Source organism: Centroberyx gerrardi, chromosome 6 (genome assembly GCF_048128805.1).
Source record: "Centroberyx gerrardi isolate f3 chromosome 6, fCenGer3.hap1.cur.20231027, whole genome shotgun sequence".
Lineage (NCBI taxonomy): Eukaryota > Metazoa > Chordata > Actinopteri > Beryciformes > Berycidae > Centroberyx > Centroberyx gerrardi.
The window spans coordinates 8,503,007-8,518,083 of record NC_136002.1 but is presented as its reverse complement, the minus strand read 5'-3'; the positions used below and the strand labels follow the sequence as shown (position 1 = coordinate 8,518,083).

Sequence of the window (15,077 nt, the reverse complement as noted above, 5' to 3'; positions counted from 1 at the left end):
ATTTTACGTTCAAGTCATTTACTGTCGCTGTCGGTCTTGTCCAGAGAGACTGAGCTTCATTTGATAGATTACTGTTGTTACAAGCACCTGAGAGTAAAGGGGTCAGTGCGGAGGTGGTAGAAGTACACAAATTCCTTACTCAAGTGCAAATACTCATCTAAAAATACTCTGGTAAAAGTTGAAGTTCAATCCTACTCAAGTCAGAGTATGAAAGTAGCCACATGGTCTTAAATTTAAGTATAAAAGTAAATGTAGTCCTCTAAAAAAGGCATTTCTAATGAACTAAACTGGTTCTCTGTTGAGCATTCCTCTGAATCACACATGAGAAAGACTCTGCACCTCAAATCACTGTCAAATCACTCTAGCAGCTGAATTCACTCACATACTCTAATAATACTCATAATACTCTCTCTTCTTGCTTTTCTCATCTTCATGTTGCTTCTCTCTCTGTCCTTTTCCCTCCTTTTTGTTGGTGTCGGTTTGGTGGCACTTGATCAGCTGCTTCCGGGATGGAAGCTGTCTGATGCGGAAAAAAAAAAAAAAAAAAAATCAGTTGATGATTTCCCAGAGAGCAGCGAGTCTGTTTTGAAAATGTAGTGAGTAGAAAGTATAGATTTTTCTTTTGAAATTGAGTGAGTAAAAGTAAAAAGTCTTAAGTGAAAGAAAAACTTACAGAAGTACAGATACTTGAAAAACTTACTTAAGTACAGTAACTTTAAGTATTTGTTACTTCCCACCTCTGGGTCAGAATCATAGTTTCTTACTAGCAATATTCCTGGGAGCCTAGGATGATAATGTGAGAGAAGGATACATAATGGATAAAGAAGGATTCTGGATAAATGAGAGAGGTGGAAGGGATTTTTTTTTCAACTTAAAGAGTATATTAGAGCGAGCAGAACAGGGAGATATGGGAGAGTGGATGTGATGCAGAGGGGAGAAAGGGCGGCGAAAGGAACCTCTTGAAGAAATGAGTTGAACTGTGTGGATGTGAAGCAGCGACTGCCTGCTCAGCAAACCCTCCCCTGGATAAATAAATGCATACGGTTGAAATCCTAATCCTGCAATTTCACAGCAGCGTTCGGTTTTATTTGTAATTCAGCGGAGTCCATGGAGGGAGGCCGAAACATCCGAGGAGGGAATCCAGCGTTGGCTTCATTAGCATTAGGGTCGTGCAACTTTCCTGAGACTGCGGTTAGCGTCGGCCTCGGGGTTATTACTTATTTTGTTTCTACTCAACCTCGTAAATTGCTTCACCGCCGTTGCAGCTGAAAAAGTTTTCGCTCTGACACGCCCTGTCTTGGGTGCCATTTTAACTCCCGGCTGGTGTGAGCATGCAGTCTCTCTAGGTAGGATATTTAAGGATTGCCATCATACCAAGATTGGAGTTATGAACATTTATGAGTTATAACAGTTATGAGTCAGTTAGTTTGCTACTTCCACTGATTAAATACTCACACTGAAATACATAAAAGAAATACAAATGCTTCCCTAAATTTTGCTATTAGCTCAGTGTAAACTAATGCTTAATTGTTAGTTTGTGTAAATTTGGTGCATGATACTTTCTGCCCTCCTCTGCAATACAGTGTTCAGTGCTGAAGTGGCTTCAAACAGACTCCACAGCTTATGATGGTAATTGGCACATTTGCTTTATTTTGAAAACAGACATTGAAACCATTTTTATTTTTTCATATTTTTTTCTCACAAGTTTTAACTCCTTGATAAGGTTGAAACTGGACATTGCACTCACTGGAACATAGGAAAAGTATTTTTTGTTTTGCTCGTTTGTTTGATTTTCTTTTACGTTTTTTTTCTTAACATCAGTGCAAGAGTATTTTTCCAATTCATATCAAACTGTCATAACAACACCAAAGACATCAAAAAGAAGCCGCCACACCTCTTAAGTTTTTGTGACTGCGAAAAAGTTCCTCTCAGAGGGAGAGTTCCCATCATGCATCTGGTTCGATGGTTCATGCTACTGTTCTCACGCTCGTTTGGCAGAACCCGGGTCGTCGTGTAAGGGCCAGTTACATCAATATTATAGCTGATTTCCATAGTTTATTATGTGATCATGTCATTACAATGGCCATAGGTCCTTTAATGTAGATGTGAGTAAAGAGAGAGTTACTAAAAGGGGTGTAAACCAAGCTTGAATGACTCAAGCAGAATAGAGAGAGAGTAATAGTCTCGTCCTATATGTTTTTTTGGGATTCAGGACAGAGCTGCCCAACTGGAAATGTCACACATCTATTAATACATTCTATTCTCCATCCTATGTGTCAGTACATTACCTATTTGATGCGTTTTCAAGACACTTGTATGGTGTTGAAAACGAGAGTTGCATTTCAAAACCAGCTTGTTTTTGTGCGTGCGTTTGCAGAAGTACAGATTTTATTTGCAAAATGTGTTTAACGAAAGTGCATTGCAATGCAAATAAGGTACAATACATTTGCAATGCATTTTAAATGCGGAACTATCCAGTTGGGCGCATTCATTCGACTGCTGATTCACTCGCGATAAATAGTGAAGACGTACCAAATCATACCCTCATCATCAACGTAATAATCATTTTTCGTCATCATCATCATCATCATCATCATCATCAACACTTCCTCATAGGATTTAGCTTGAGCCAAAAAACTTCACGCTGGAAACTCCCCCAACATGAGAAAATCATTGCCACACAAAAAATGACAAACAAATAGAAACGGACTGCCTTCACATTGGGAAGGCAAAGAGCAACCTTTTTAGATTTTGTTTTTGTGTTATTCATCATACTCTTAATTCTTCTTTCTCTAGGTTAAACTTTCTCTTAGTCATCCTTGGACTCGGCGGCCTCCGCTGCATCTGCCGGGGCGGCCTCCTCTACTTTAGACTCCTCTGCAGCATCTGGAGGGAGGGAGGGAGGGAGGGAGGGGGGTAGGAAATGAGAGGGGAGGAGAGGGAGGGAGACAGAGTTGGAGAGGAGAGGAGAAAGGAGAGAGGGGGATGAGCAAGAAAGAGTAGGATCGGGTAGAAGAGAAGAGGGAGGGAGAGAGAAAGAAAATTAATCTGTATAGAAGTTTTCAAACTTTGAATTATAAGGGTCTATCTGGGTGGAGTGCAGTTCTGAGATACTGAGCATCAAAGATTTGACATCCCAGCTAGCAAAACTGCTATGCACTTTCTCTCTTTTTAAATATTTAACCAAACGGTTCTTAAAAAATATCACCACACAAGCATATAGTAACATTCGGAGATCATGAATACTTCTCAGTTTTCATTAAAAAAAGTGATAAAACCTTATAATTCCAAGCTCACATGTGAGCTTTGCTAAAACCCAGAGCGTGTCAGTCACATTGGCTGTAAATAATAAAGGAGGAGAGGCTCCTAATGGACTCGTGTATGAGAAGCATCTTAACTGACGTCCCAAGGCTATCAGCAGCATCTAGGTCTGTCACATCTCATACGCTGCCCACAGTTTACTGCTGAATAATGATCCTGGATACTCACCAAGCCATCGCTAATCTGTGAGCCGCATTGAGTCACATTGCTTATGGCCTCTTTGTATTGCATATCATTTATGATTGTATACTTAAACTTAAACTGTTTTTTAATGCTGTTTTTATGTTGTTTTTATGCTGTAAAGTGCTTTGAGTTATTGAGAAAGCTCTATATAAATAAAATGTATTATTGCTATTATTATCATTATCATTATCATTAGTAGTAGTAGTAGTAGTAGTATAACTACCTTCTTTCATCTTTTCTGGGGGGGTTTTATCCTTAATATGCTGTATATTATTATGCTGCTGACAATGCAGCAATTTCCACCCAGGGATTATCATCATTAGTAGTAGTAGTGGTAGTAGCAGTAGTAGTAGTAGCATTATTATTCTGATTATTACTTATTATTTTATCCATGCTTTCATACATCTATCTATCTATCTATAAAGGCAGTCTTCCCAGGACTTGAGACCTGACAGTGTTTGCTTCGTTAAAGTTATAAAATTAATAAATAATAGTAATTAAAAGTTCAAATTAGTCATTGCTACAGAGCCTTTAGAATGCCTGTGTCACCATGACCTTTGCTTTGTTTCATGGCTTCTGCTGAAAGCCTTTGTTCAGCTTCCCTGAAAGTGATGATGTCATGCCATGATGATCTCATACTCTTTTAATAAAAAGAGGAGACATCAAGGAATGACATCATTGCATTGGACAGTTACTATCCAGGGGGAGATGGGATGGGGATGATGGTGTGTGTGTGTGTGTGTGTGTGTGTGTGTGTGTGTGTGTGTGTGTGTGTGAGAGAGAGAGAGAGAGAGAGAGAGAGAGAGAGAGGGAGAAAAAGAGGGAGGGGGGCAATAGAGAGGGGGCAAGACAGATCATGACTGCTAAAGTGTGTGAGTGTGTGTGAGTGTGTTTCAAGACAGAGTGAGTCATACTAAGGCACTTAGCAGATCTGTTGTCAGATTCCAGGTAAGAGGTAATTAGCTTGTTAGCCAGTATGACAGACTTGACAATGTCCTTCACCGCAGTCACCGAACCGTGATGCAAATGCAATTTCATTTTTTTTCCCAGAACCAAAGCCTTTCATTTGTGATATTCCAGCATCAGTGCCACCTCAGTTAGCCTCATCTACAACACTGATATGACTGACTAAAAGTGTGGTGTTTAACTAACAGTTATTTAAGGCATTTGCCAGTAAGGAAACAAACCCCTAACCTCTGCTGGTCTTTGTGTCGTATTCTGCCTGTTGAGTATTTTGGATGTGAATACTCTAGTCTTCCTTACATCTGCTGCATTTGACTGTCTGTAACTTACGGCCTAATTGAATATTCAATGAGATCTCATCATGCTATGACAGTTCCAACTAACAGCTTGCTCAGATGTAATCAACAGAAGCCAATCACACAGGCTTTCCCCGGTAGAGAATGTGGATCATGCTTGGCTACCTCATAAATCATTCAGTTAGATCAGAGTACCTGGTGTCCTTGTGTATGTAGCTCCAGTCTGTGCCATTACAAGCCTTAACTAAGTGAATTCAACAGAAGTCATAAATATTCAGTTCAGTTGGTAAGGCAGATTGTGGCCGGCCGTACTTGGTATTCTTAATTTGCAGTTCTTGGTAAAGTAGTGTTTATTTGCGACAGACTTTCCTGGTGCGGATCGTGACCAGTAAGGATCATTAATCATTCATTTAAATCAGAGCACCTGTTATCCGCGGCCTGCTCCATGCTAGCCATCCCATCGAGGTGGTAACTATGACAACAGGGAGACAGTGCTGCCTAGGTGACCTAGTTTCCTTGTAGTTCTCCAGTCTGTGTGCGCGTGTGTGTGTGTGTGTGTGTGTGTGTGTGTGTGTGTGTGTTTGCCCCTGCCTCAAAGAGCTTCAGACTGAGCATGCTCCATTAACTACCTGTCTGACCCAGTCTGAAAGTCCTTGGACCAGAAATATATGAGTTCAGTGTATGTTGTGCGAGTGTATTGTATCAATGTTATAATGTAATTTCATGGCCTTATAATTTCTTCGCAGGTGTACGCTTTTGCTATAATTGGATGTCATACGGTGGTTTGCTTTGAAATCTATTAGCAGGAGCTCAAGGTTTCTCATGCTGAGGTCCAAAATCTGTTGGACAGCAAAGACGTTATGATATTTGCACCTGCTGTAACAAGGATTTAATAACCAATATTCACCATTATGCTCTATTGGGTTTGTTCTAATTTGGAATAACACAAAGGTTAATATGTTGGTACTTCAACATGTATGAGATTCATACAAGTTCATCTGAGATGTTCATGACCCTTAATGTCGGTATAATGTCATTATACCGACAGTACAACATTGTTTCATCACAATGAGGCTAAGACTTGATGATTTCCAAGCTAATATGGGCTCCATCTACAGCATCCATCTTTATTAACCTGTGCAAATCATTTTACGTGACTAACCCCATGTTTCTATCTCAATCTCAGCCTCATCTGTATGGAGTTTCTATCTTGAAGAGGCTCAGACACAAGGCCCTCTAATCTAATATCGAGCTGTGTTTCTGTGTTAACCAGTGAATGGTGGAGCACTGCCAAAGATCTTTAAATCCCCAAGACTCAACGAGCAGTTATTTCCTGCGGTGCCTGCCAAGAAGACTCCGGTAAAGCTCACCTATTCTTCTTTATTAGTTATTTACAGCGAGTAATTGCCTCTCGATTGTTGAGAGTGTCTCGATTTTTATTTGTCTCTGAACTCGGTGCACTCTCAGCCATGCGCACGCCCACAGCCTTTCACTTCTACACCTTCAGCTCAAAAGGAAGGCTTTGAGTTGAATTTTGAGTTTTTGTGTTCAGGTCTGCAAAAGACAAGCCTGCTTAGTTTCTAGTTCCTATCCAAGCTTGCTTATCTTATAAGAGCCATATGCTGTAATGGATTTACCTTTAGAAGAATCCTGCTTTATTGAAGATAAGGTAAAGGGCCTACGACAATTCCCGTACCTTGTTTATCTTTTGTTTGGTTGGGCTCCTCCTTCTCAGCTGTCGGGCTGACAGCAGCAGGCACGTCGGCTTGTCTGGCCTCCTCCTCCTTCTCCCCGCTCTTCTCCTCCTCCTTTTTCTCCTCGGCCGTGGCTGTGGTGGGACTCTTGGCCGCCGCCGCCGGGGCCTCCACCTCTTTGGGCTTCTCCTCGGCCTTCTCCTCCGCCTTGGGCTCCTCTTTCTGGGGTTCAGAGGGAGCCGCGGGAGAGGCGGCTGCCGGGGCGGCCGCTACGGGAGACGTGGCCGCGCCTGTAGGAGAGGTGGCGGCGGCCGCCGGGGAGTTAGCTGGCTTGTCTGCCACTGGGCTTTTGGCTTGGTTTGTCTCCTCCTTCTTGCCCTCCTCCCCCGCGGCTTCCTCCTCCTTTGCGGGCGCCTCCTCTCCCTCCGCTTTCTTGGCCTCCTCTCCGCCCTCTGTCGCCTCCTCTGGAACAGCGGGAGTGTCTCCCTCCTTCTCTTCCTCCTCTCCGTCTTTCATCTTTTTCCGAGTTATGTGTCCACGGAAGCTGGCCTGTATTTTAGTGGCAGCCTTGTGGGCCTTGTCCTCGGGTTTGTTGGTGGTGCCATCCTGTTCAATCTTCTGGTCCGCCTCCTCATTCTTCTCCACCTGGAAGCCAAGAGAGAGGTCATTCAGAGAAGGGACAGGTTTTGTAGAATATAACTAACACCTATGAAGTGTGGAGTAGATCCACTGGAAACTAGAAAGGGTATGTACAGGTAGATCCACTAAAATCTATCAAGGTATCCCTCTACTGTGGTGGTATGTAGCTTGATCTCAAGATGTCATCTTGGCATAATTTTATTTGGGCCCACAATCAAAAGAGGTACAATATGTCATCAGTAGAAAGGGCCAGAAGTCAGAAAAGGACAAGATTATAGGTTAAGAGAGGGTTTGTTAGTTAAGTTATGAACTGGTTTATTTGTGACCATTAGAGGAGCATAGATTGGGAAAATATGAGGCTAGGTTCAGGTTTCAGGAGTGGTTTAGGATTCAGTTAAAGTGTAGGACTGGATCAGGAATAGGTTTAGGAATAGGACAGGAGACAATGTAATATTGTAAGGGGTCCAAGATATTACCTTAGGTACCTGGATCCATAGCTGTCCATCAAATAGTGGGTTGTGCTATGAGTCATATAAATCTAATGAAAAGAAATCAAATCAAATAAAGAAATGAATGATGAGCAAACAAAATGAATCAGTACATTCAAAATGAATAGGCAAATAAATGAAAGTAGAACATTCTAGAGCTAACGTCAGACTGATCAAACGCCTTATACTGTGCACACCTGAAATGAATGTGAATAAGCAATATGAAGCAAACACAAATTGTCAAAGAGCATGCAGACAGTGCAGCATCAGAGAGGCCAAATGATAAAGACGTGAGAAATCAAACTGCAGAACCTGAAGGGTGTGGAGGGCAGCTATCCTACCAGGTGTCAAGCCTTTGTGGGGAGCCATTGATTGGTTTTACAATTGAATAAATCTACACATTTCATCTCTTCATGTGCAGCAGAAGAGAGATTTAGTGCCACTGTATCATGTGAACCAAGGAATAACAGATGTGTGTGTGGGTCGATTGTCTCTCACATAATGAATTGGATATGCTGGGATTTGGGCCACGTCAAATGACTCCTGGCATTTATTGCGGTTATTCGATTCAGGCGTGAGGTTGATATTGTTCTCTTGATAATGGCGCTGAAATAGATTAAGTATACAATTAAACTTAAGCTATTATATTACCCTGCATTCTCTAACGGTATCATCAAAACAGTGACCAAAAATGTGAGCGTTCAAAGAAAAGCCTCTTCCTCCAAAATAATGAGACAATCCTTATTCTCTAGGTGGCTTTCTACGGATCCATCTCTGGCTGCTAGGGAACGAGCTGGTAAGCTAGAATCTCCTCAGCATTCACTGCCATACCCCTCCCAACCATCAAAGGTTACCTTGACAACCAGAGTGCTAACTCATCACGGCGCTGTCTGCCGGTTGGTGCTATGAAAGACTATATGTCACCCTGATTGGCAGTGCACCTGACCCCTCAGGGGAACGAGCCAATAGGAACTCATAAATCAAGCGGAGCAATCAGCATGGCCGGGGAGGGGCTGTGTGTGAGTGTGTGTGATGGGGGGGTGGGGTGGGGTGGTGGGTGTGGGGGGATATGTGTGTGTTAACGCTGGGCGTGCCATCGCGCCAGCATCTTGTTTAAGGTCAGCGAATGTGAGGGGAAACGGTTTTCAAAGTGTGACTTGCTGGGTAAGGCTATATCCATCACTGTCTAATCTCTCACCCAATTCTGATTCCTTCTGTTTCTAATAATGTCACTATATTGGGATGTGAGGGGTTGACTGGACAGCTCCCTGCGCGAGGCGTAACATCCATATGACATGATTTAAGAGCCACAGGCCCTAAACCAACACATCTTCCTCAGGGTCAGTGTGTCAGTCCAATATTAGAGCAGCGAGGCCAAGGTGCGGCTGCGTGGCTATATTCACTGCCTCCACCTTTATTCACATGCGCTCCCATGGGTGTTGTGCGTAAATCCTGCTCCGGGCCTTTCTGCCCTGCCACTCTTAATATCAACCGTCTTCTCAGGCGATTCTGTGCCATATGATATTAAAAAAAAGCCCATAACAGTGTTGGCTTTGCCCAGAGAGGAATGGCAGGTTTACAGAGGCTATACGCTACTGCTCGTTAACCAATATAGTGCTTTATGTTTAAGAGCTGGACCAGAGCTGCCCCTGTTTACTTAACAATTAAGAAATTGATAGCCACCAAGTCCGGTAATGGAGTGAGCTGGAGTGCTGCAGCAAGTAGCGGGATGTGAAATTAGCCAGCTATTAGAATGGGGAGCTAACATGGAGACAGACAGAGTACCACTGGCACACCCTCTGCTCTTAATAATATGCAGGTCTCCAGTGACTTATTGGGCTTTTATTATGCCTGATCTCATGGGTGCTTACAATTGCCAAAATTTGACCCAAGCACTTAACTCAAATAAAATTACTTACTGGCTGCATGCAGTGAGTCAGAGAGAGAGAGAGAAAGAGAGAGAGAGAGAGAGAGAGAGAGAGAGAGATGGATGAGGGTGTTTGGGAATATGGGGGTATGACATCATTATTGGAGTAGGGGGAATGTCATTTACTTTTGAGATCTGGGTGTGTGAGCGCAAATGTAATAAAATACCAGCGGAGTGTCAAGTGATCTCATATCAATGTATGAGAAGGAGAACAGAGAGATCATCCTGGTGATTTGACTACAACTGAAGCCCCATCATTTGCATTATTGATATTTGTCTGTCCATCCCCCCCAAAAAAATGCTGTGCTATGATTTATCCAAAGCTGACTGCTGTATTCTGTAAGTTTCCATGAATCATAGGATTCAGAGAAAAAGAAATGTTGCATTAACTACTAAGCTATTTTGACCTGCTTGTTCATTTATCAAGCAGAATCATATTGTATCACATAATACTCTATCATATTGTATTGTATTGGTTTGTATTATAATTGCAAATCCTTTAAGAATTGATCCCTGAAGACAGTGGATTGTCGTGTGCACCGCTACAGACAGTATTTCACAGTGTCTGAGTGCCTCACATTTTCATTCATAAACACAGCAGCACCTCCCAAAACTACAGCACAGCACACGGTACACCCCCTTTCATGTCTTCAAACTAAGATTTCATGTTTATCGTAGATGATTTAGATCTCTTCCCGAATTAATTCATAGTCAGACGACATATTCTCATTATCGGGTTAATCAAACAGAGAAATCCCTAATTAAAATTAGGCTGCAGTATTTCCTCATTACACACACGTTCTTCCCGGTTGCCATAGATACACTACATTAACCCTTAAAAACTGTTTATTCATTATCCAGCAAAAAGTAGAATTTATGCAATATATAGTGCCATATATGTCAATGGAGAGAATCTTCCTGCCTGATTGCAAAAGAGACACAATCAGACCGTCATTATCCAATCTGCAGTCAGAATAGCTATAGTGTGTTACCAAGACAAATTGCTTGCTATAGGATACATTGGCACTTAAAACAGCTTTATGTAATTCAATATGCAGCATTATACAGCATTTCACAAGACACAGTAGGTAGGCAACAAATAATGACTAGTATCTTATATAATACATGTTCTGAATGTAAAGATGACATGGCTTACAGGGTAATTTAGCTTAATACAACATTGCCATTCACCCCCTGTCTGTCCTGTCTGGGCGAGGTAATAGATGGCCACACTAAAATGTGTTCAGTACATTATCTGACGGCCGAATGTGTCTATTACAGCTTTGTCTACCAGCGGCAGTCTATGCTCTCTCTCCCTCTCCCTCTCTCTCTCTCTCTCTCTCTCTCTCTCTGTCCTTGGGTGGGCACAGACTGTCGTGAGAACCACACCCCAGAGTCAATGGCTTTACCGACAGATCCATAACCACACACACACACACACACACACCATCCCCCCACCATGACACACACTAGCAATCCACCACCTTCCCAGCGCCTCATTGCCGGTGCCATTAGAGACTTGTTTTCAGGAGGGGGAGAGGCGGGGAAGGGAGGAGAAAAGGGGGAGACACAGGGGAGCGGTGGCGGAGGAGAGGGGGGGTAATACTGGTTGAATTACCACAGAACCACAGCTCACGCTAATGCACACGCCAGGCGTGTGTATAATCATCTTTTTTTTAATTTTTTTTTATTCTGATCCATTCAAGCAGGAGACTCCCTTTTCTCCTCCGCCTCTCCACCCAGCCCCGGATCGAACGCAGTGCCGCTGGTGAGAGAGGAGAGAAATCTTTGCATTTATAATGCTGGAGTTGTAGAATGGTGCTTCCCTATGCCCCTTTTATCACAAACACAACAGGTGCAGTTGCTGCATTCATTTTATTTAACTCTCTTTAATATGTAATTATTATAGAATTTTTATGTAGAATTCATACAGATATTGTAAGTAATAAGATATATTCGGTCTTCTGACTAATTCATAACTCCCAACACAGTTGTCGTATTGTCACAGCTCCCCGGCAGGCAGAGAGATAATATTAACCGTCCTGATGGTGGCACACACACTTCCTGCAATGACACCTATCTCCTGAAAATCCCAGCATCATTTCAAAGGGCTGTCTGCTTTTCCACAGGAGCGAAAAAAACGTCCAGACACTGGAGAGCAAAGAGGGGCTGCAGTCTGCAAGTGCTAAATCTCTCCCTCTCTTTCCCCCTTTCTCTCTCCCTTTTTTCTCTTCCTCTCTCTCTGAGCGAACTGCTACCCACTCATTCTCTCTCTCTCTTTCTCTCTCTCTCTCTCTCTCTCTCTCTCTCTCACACACACACACACACAGCAGACATAGCGGAGCACCACACCCTTTTAGCCAGCTATCTCCTCCTGCAGAAGAGGAGAGGGGGGCTCAGGTGGTGACTGCCACAGCCCCCGCTCGCCATCTCTCTCTCTCTCTCTCTCTCTCTCTCTTTCTCCTTTGACTGTGAATTGATGAGCGGCGTTGCAGGGCGCCCTGTTTTCCACGATGGCCCGGGAAAGATGCTCCGCGGCAGCTAATAAGCGGCCATATGCCGGCGTCATTACATCCTCCGGAGCAGCCTTTAATTCAATTACACCGGCTCTCTCCCTGAACAAAGGCTCCGCAATCGCCACTGATCTCATAGAGCATGGATGGGGATGGGGATGGGGATGGGGATGGGGATGGGGATGGGGATGGGGGGTTGGAGGGGGGGGGCTAGTCAGTGGGTGAGGAGAGGGGCCAGCGAGAGGGGAGAGAAAAGGGGCAGGAGATGGTCTAGAGGGGTTTTGGTGTAAGGGCTTTGGCTGCCTGCGGAGCTGTAATGGCGAGAGGAGATCTCTAAGGTAGCAGGCTAGGGCTTGGGTTAGACTTTGGACTAGAATTAGGCTGAAGCTGAGATTAAAGGTGGAGCTGGGAGAGACAGGAAGGTAGGATTCTGGAGCTAGGATGGGGCCTCGAGTTGGGGGAACAACTGGGGTTGGAGCTGGGGGTTAGAGAAGAGCAAGGTGGGGATGGGATTTGACAAGGCTAAGGCCTGGTAGTGGAGATGGACCTGGATTTAGGGTTTTGGGGAGAGGACAAGGAACAAGTTCTGTGGTTAGAGTGTGGTCTAGAACTGTGTAAAGCTACGACTGGGAGGACATAACTGTGGCTGGAGCTACAGCTGGGGCTGGGGCTAAGGAGGAGACTCATATGAAGTGCTAGTAGCCACTCCCATAGTGTAGGTGTAGCAATTGCCCTTAACACTCCACAATGGCAGGTCCCCACAGCAATAGTGCCATGTTGTGAAGCAAAAACCATGCTCTTTGCTCATCCATCCATGAAAGCCACAGACATCTTTTATGCCTCTGCTCCTCAAAAGCAGGAACAGGAGGACAAGTGGAGATTTTCCCTATGGTTAGACACACGCTCGAGGCACCGGCAGCATTGTGTGGAAAAAGCTCGCTGAGAAACCGGTGCCTCACCCCACATGGCTGCAGCGTGCAGCGTGCCTGCTTCTCTTCCTTCATGATTCCCTCCCTTGCTCTCTCCGCCGTCCTCCCTCAGCTCTCCACCACATTCCCTGCCATTTGTAGCCGCCATCCAGTTTCGTTGCCACCCTTGTTCCCTTTCTGCTTTACTGCATGCCTGCCTCTCCCTACCTTCCCCCATACCTTACAACCTCCCTCCCTGTCTCACTCTCCTTCCACCAGCGCCCCCTGTCACACTCCCACCCCCCCTTTCTCCCAATGCATTCTGTGCCTGCCCAGCTCCCTTCCGCTCCTGCTCCATCGCTCTCTACCTGCCCTCCCATCTTACTCTCTTTTGCGCCCATCTACCTCCATGTGTGCCTCGCTGCGCTCCACCCCGCCTCTCGTTCTCTATCCGGCTGCCCGCCTGCCTCTCCGCATCCTGTCCTTCCTGCATGCCTTTCAACTGGCAAGCCTTGCTTCCTTTCTCTCTCTCTCTCTCTCTCTCTCCTTCTCTCTCTGTCTCTCTCTCCTCCCTGCCAGAGCTAATATGACTCATCCAGGCTGACATTTAAGAAGCAATCAAGTGCCGTCGGAATCCACAGCGTTATGAGCCTGATAAAATCAGGATCAGTCGAGATAGCAGCAGGCAACTGGCCCTGATCACACGCAAAACCTCCATGATAGCTGCTTAAATACAACAGACTGAAGCGTTAAAGCACAGGAGAGTGCCACCTTCTCCAGACCCGCCCGGTTCCATGCAACACCTTTCATTTTTTTTCCATCCTCTGCCACTGAGAATAGCTATGGGCGTTAGAAAGTACCCAGCGCTCCCCTTTCCAAACCCTTTAAACGAGTGCACACTTCATAGTACCCTCCATTGACAGCATCCACTTAAAGACCTAGAGGGCTATGATAATCCATTTAGACTCATTTATTCCCATTGTATTCCCCCGAGGCCGCTGACATGCTGGTGCTGCTCACTCAGTCCGTACCCCACCCTTTTTTCACACTGTGGAAATTCGCTGTCCTGTGTCACCCATTTCTGTTCAAGATAACACCAATGCAGAAGATGTTTAGACGCCCAATTAAGGCGTCAATTAAGAGCGCCCTAAAGGTTGGCCTAATTAGTGAGAATCTTCCTCATTAACGACGGTAGATTATGCTGAACTCAATGGAGCTATTGGATGAACGAGGGAGTGTATCAGCTTCAATATATGGCTCGGTTACAGCAGAAGAGCAAACACAATATCAGAGACAATATACAGTGCTTATCAATAATCTTTCACTTTTTTTTTTTTTTTCAAGTGCATGATCAATAGGAGGGAATGCCCAGCCGACCAATATCGAGTTACAGTCTTGTGCCTCTCTGCAAGTACAGTGTGAGGTCTGACAGGCGTTGTGGCAACATCCATTCATGCGGGATAATCACATTAACTAGGCGTGTCTGGGCTCTCTGGATAGACTTCTATGAAGACACCCCAGGCCCCAAGTCAAAGGAAATTACACCAACATTTTCTGTAATCTCTCCTCAAGCACCCTGATCGCACTAGGAACAAACAGTCAGCAAGTTGAGTTGAGATACATTATTTAGACAGAAGAAAGAAGCTGAAATATTGATACAGCAAAGCAGAGCAAAGCATTTTACCGGTTTGGTTCTTCTTATGCAGCACAGCATAGTTGTAGTTGTAGTATCCTCCCTTTCCTTCTTTCCTTCTCTCTCTGTTTCCCTTCTTTCTTTCCTTTCACTTCTTCTTCTTCTTCTTCTTCTTTCACACCCTCTCTCTCTCTCTCTCTCTCTCTCTCACTCTCTCGCGCTCTCTCTCTCTCTCACTCGCTTTCGTGCACACACACTCTCTCCGGCTGTATCAACAGCTAAGTCGCCCAGTGCGTTTACTCATCCCAGTTTGCACACACACGCTCTTCAGTCGGTCTGCCTGGGCGCACCTCTCTCTGACTCGCTGCCTGACAATGACTACAAGCCCACCCTTTAAACCCCTCCCTTTCCCTCTCTCTCTCTCCCTCCATCCTTCTCTCCTCCCCTCCTCCTCCCCTCTTCCCTTCACACCAACCAGCACCATCCCCCTCCTCCTCCTCCTCCCTCTCCTC

General features: G+C 44.6%; 1 protein-coding gene across 1 annotated transcript; it reads right to left on the bottom strand.

Annotated features, from left to right (window-relative positions):
• Positions 1 to 2,792: 2,792 nt before the first annotated feature.
• Positions 2,793 to 14,687, bottom strand: gap43 (growth associated protein 43). The gene is made up of 3 exons (XM_071897319.2): positions 14,617 to 14,687; positions 6,460 to 7,102; positions 2,793 to 2,886 (listed from the first exon to the last, which is right to left on the bottom strand). The coding sequence occupies exons 1-3, from the start codon at positions 14,644 to 14,646 to the stop codon at positions 2,810 to 2,812; spliced, it is 750 nt and encodes a 249-aa protein (XP_071753420.1). The 5' UTR covers positions 14,647 to 14,687; the 3' UTR covers positions 2,793 to 2,809.
• Between the last annotated feature and the right edge of the window lie 390 nt (positions 14,688 to 15,077).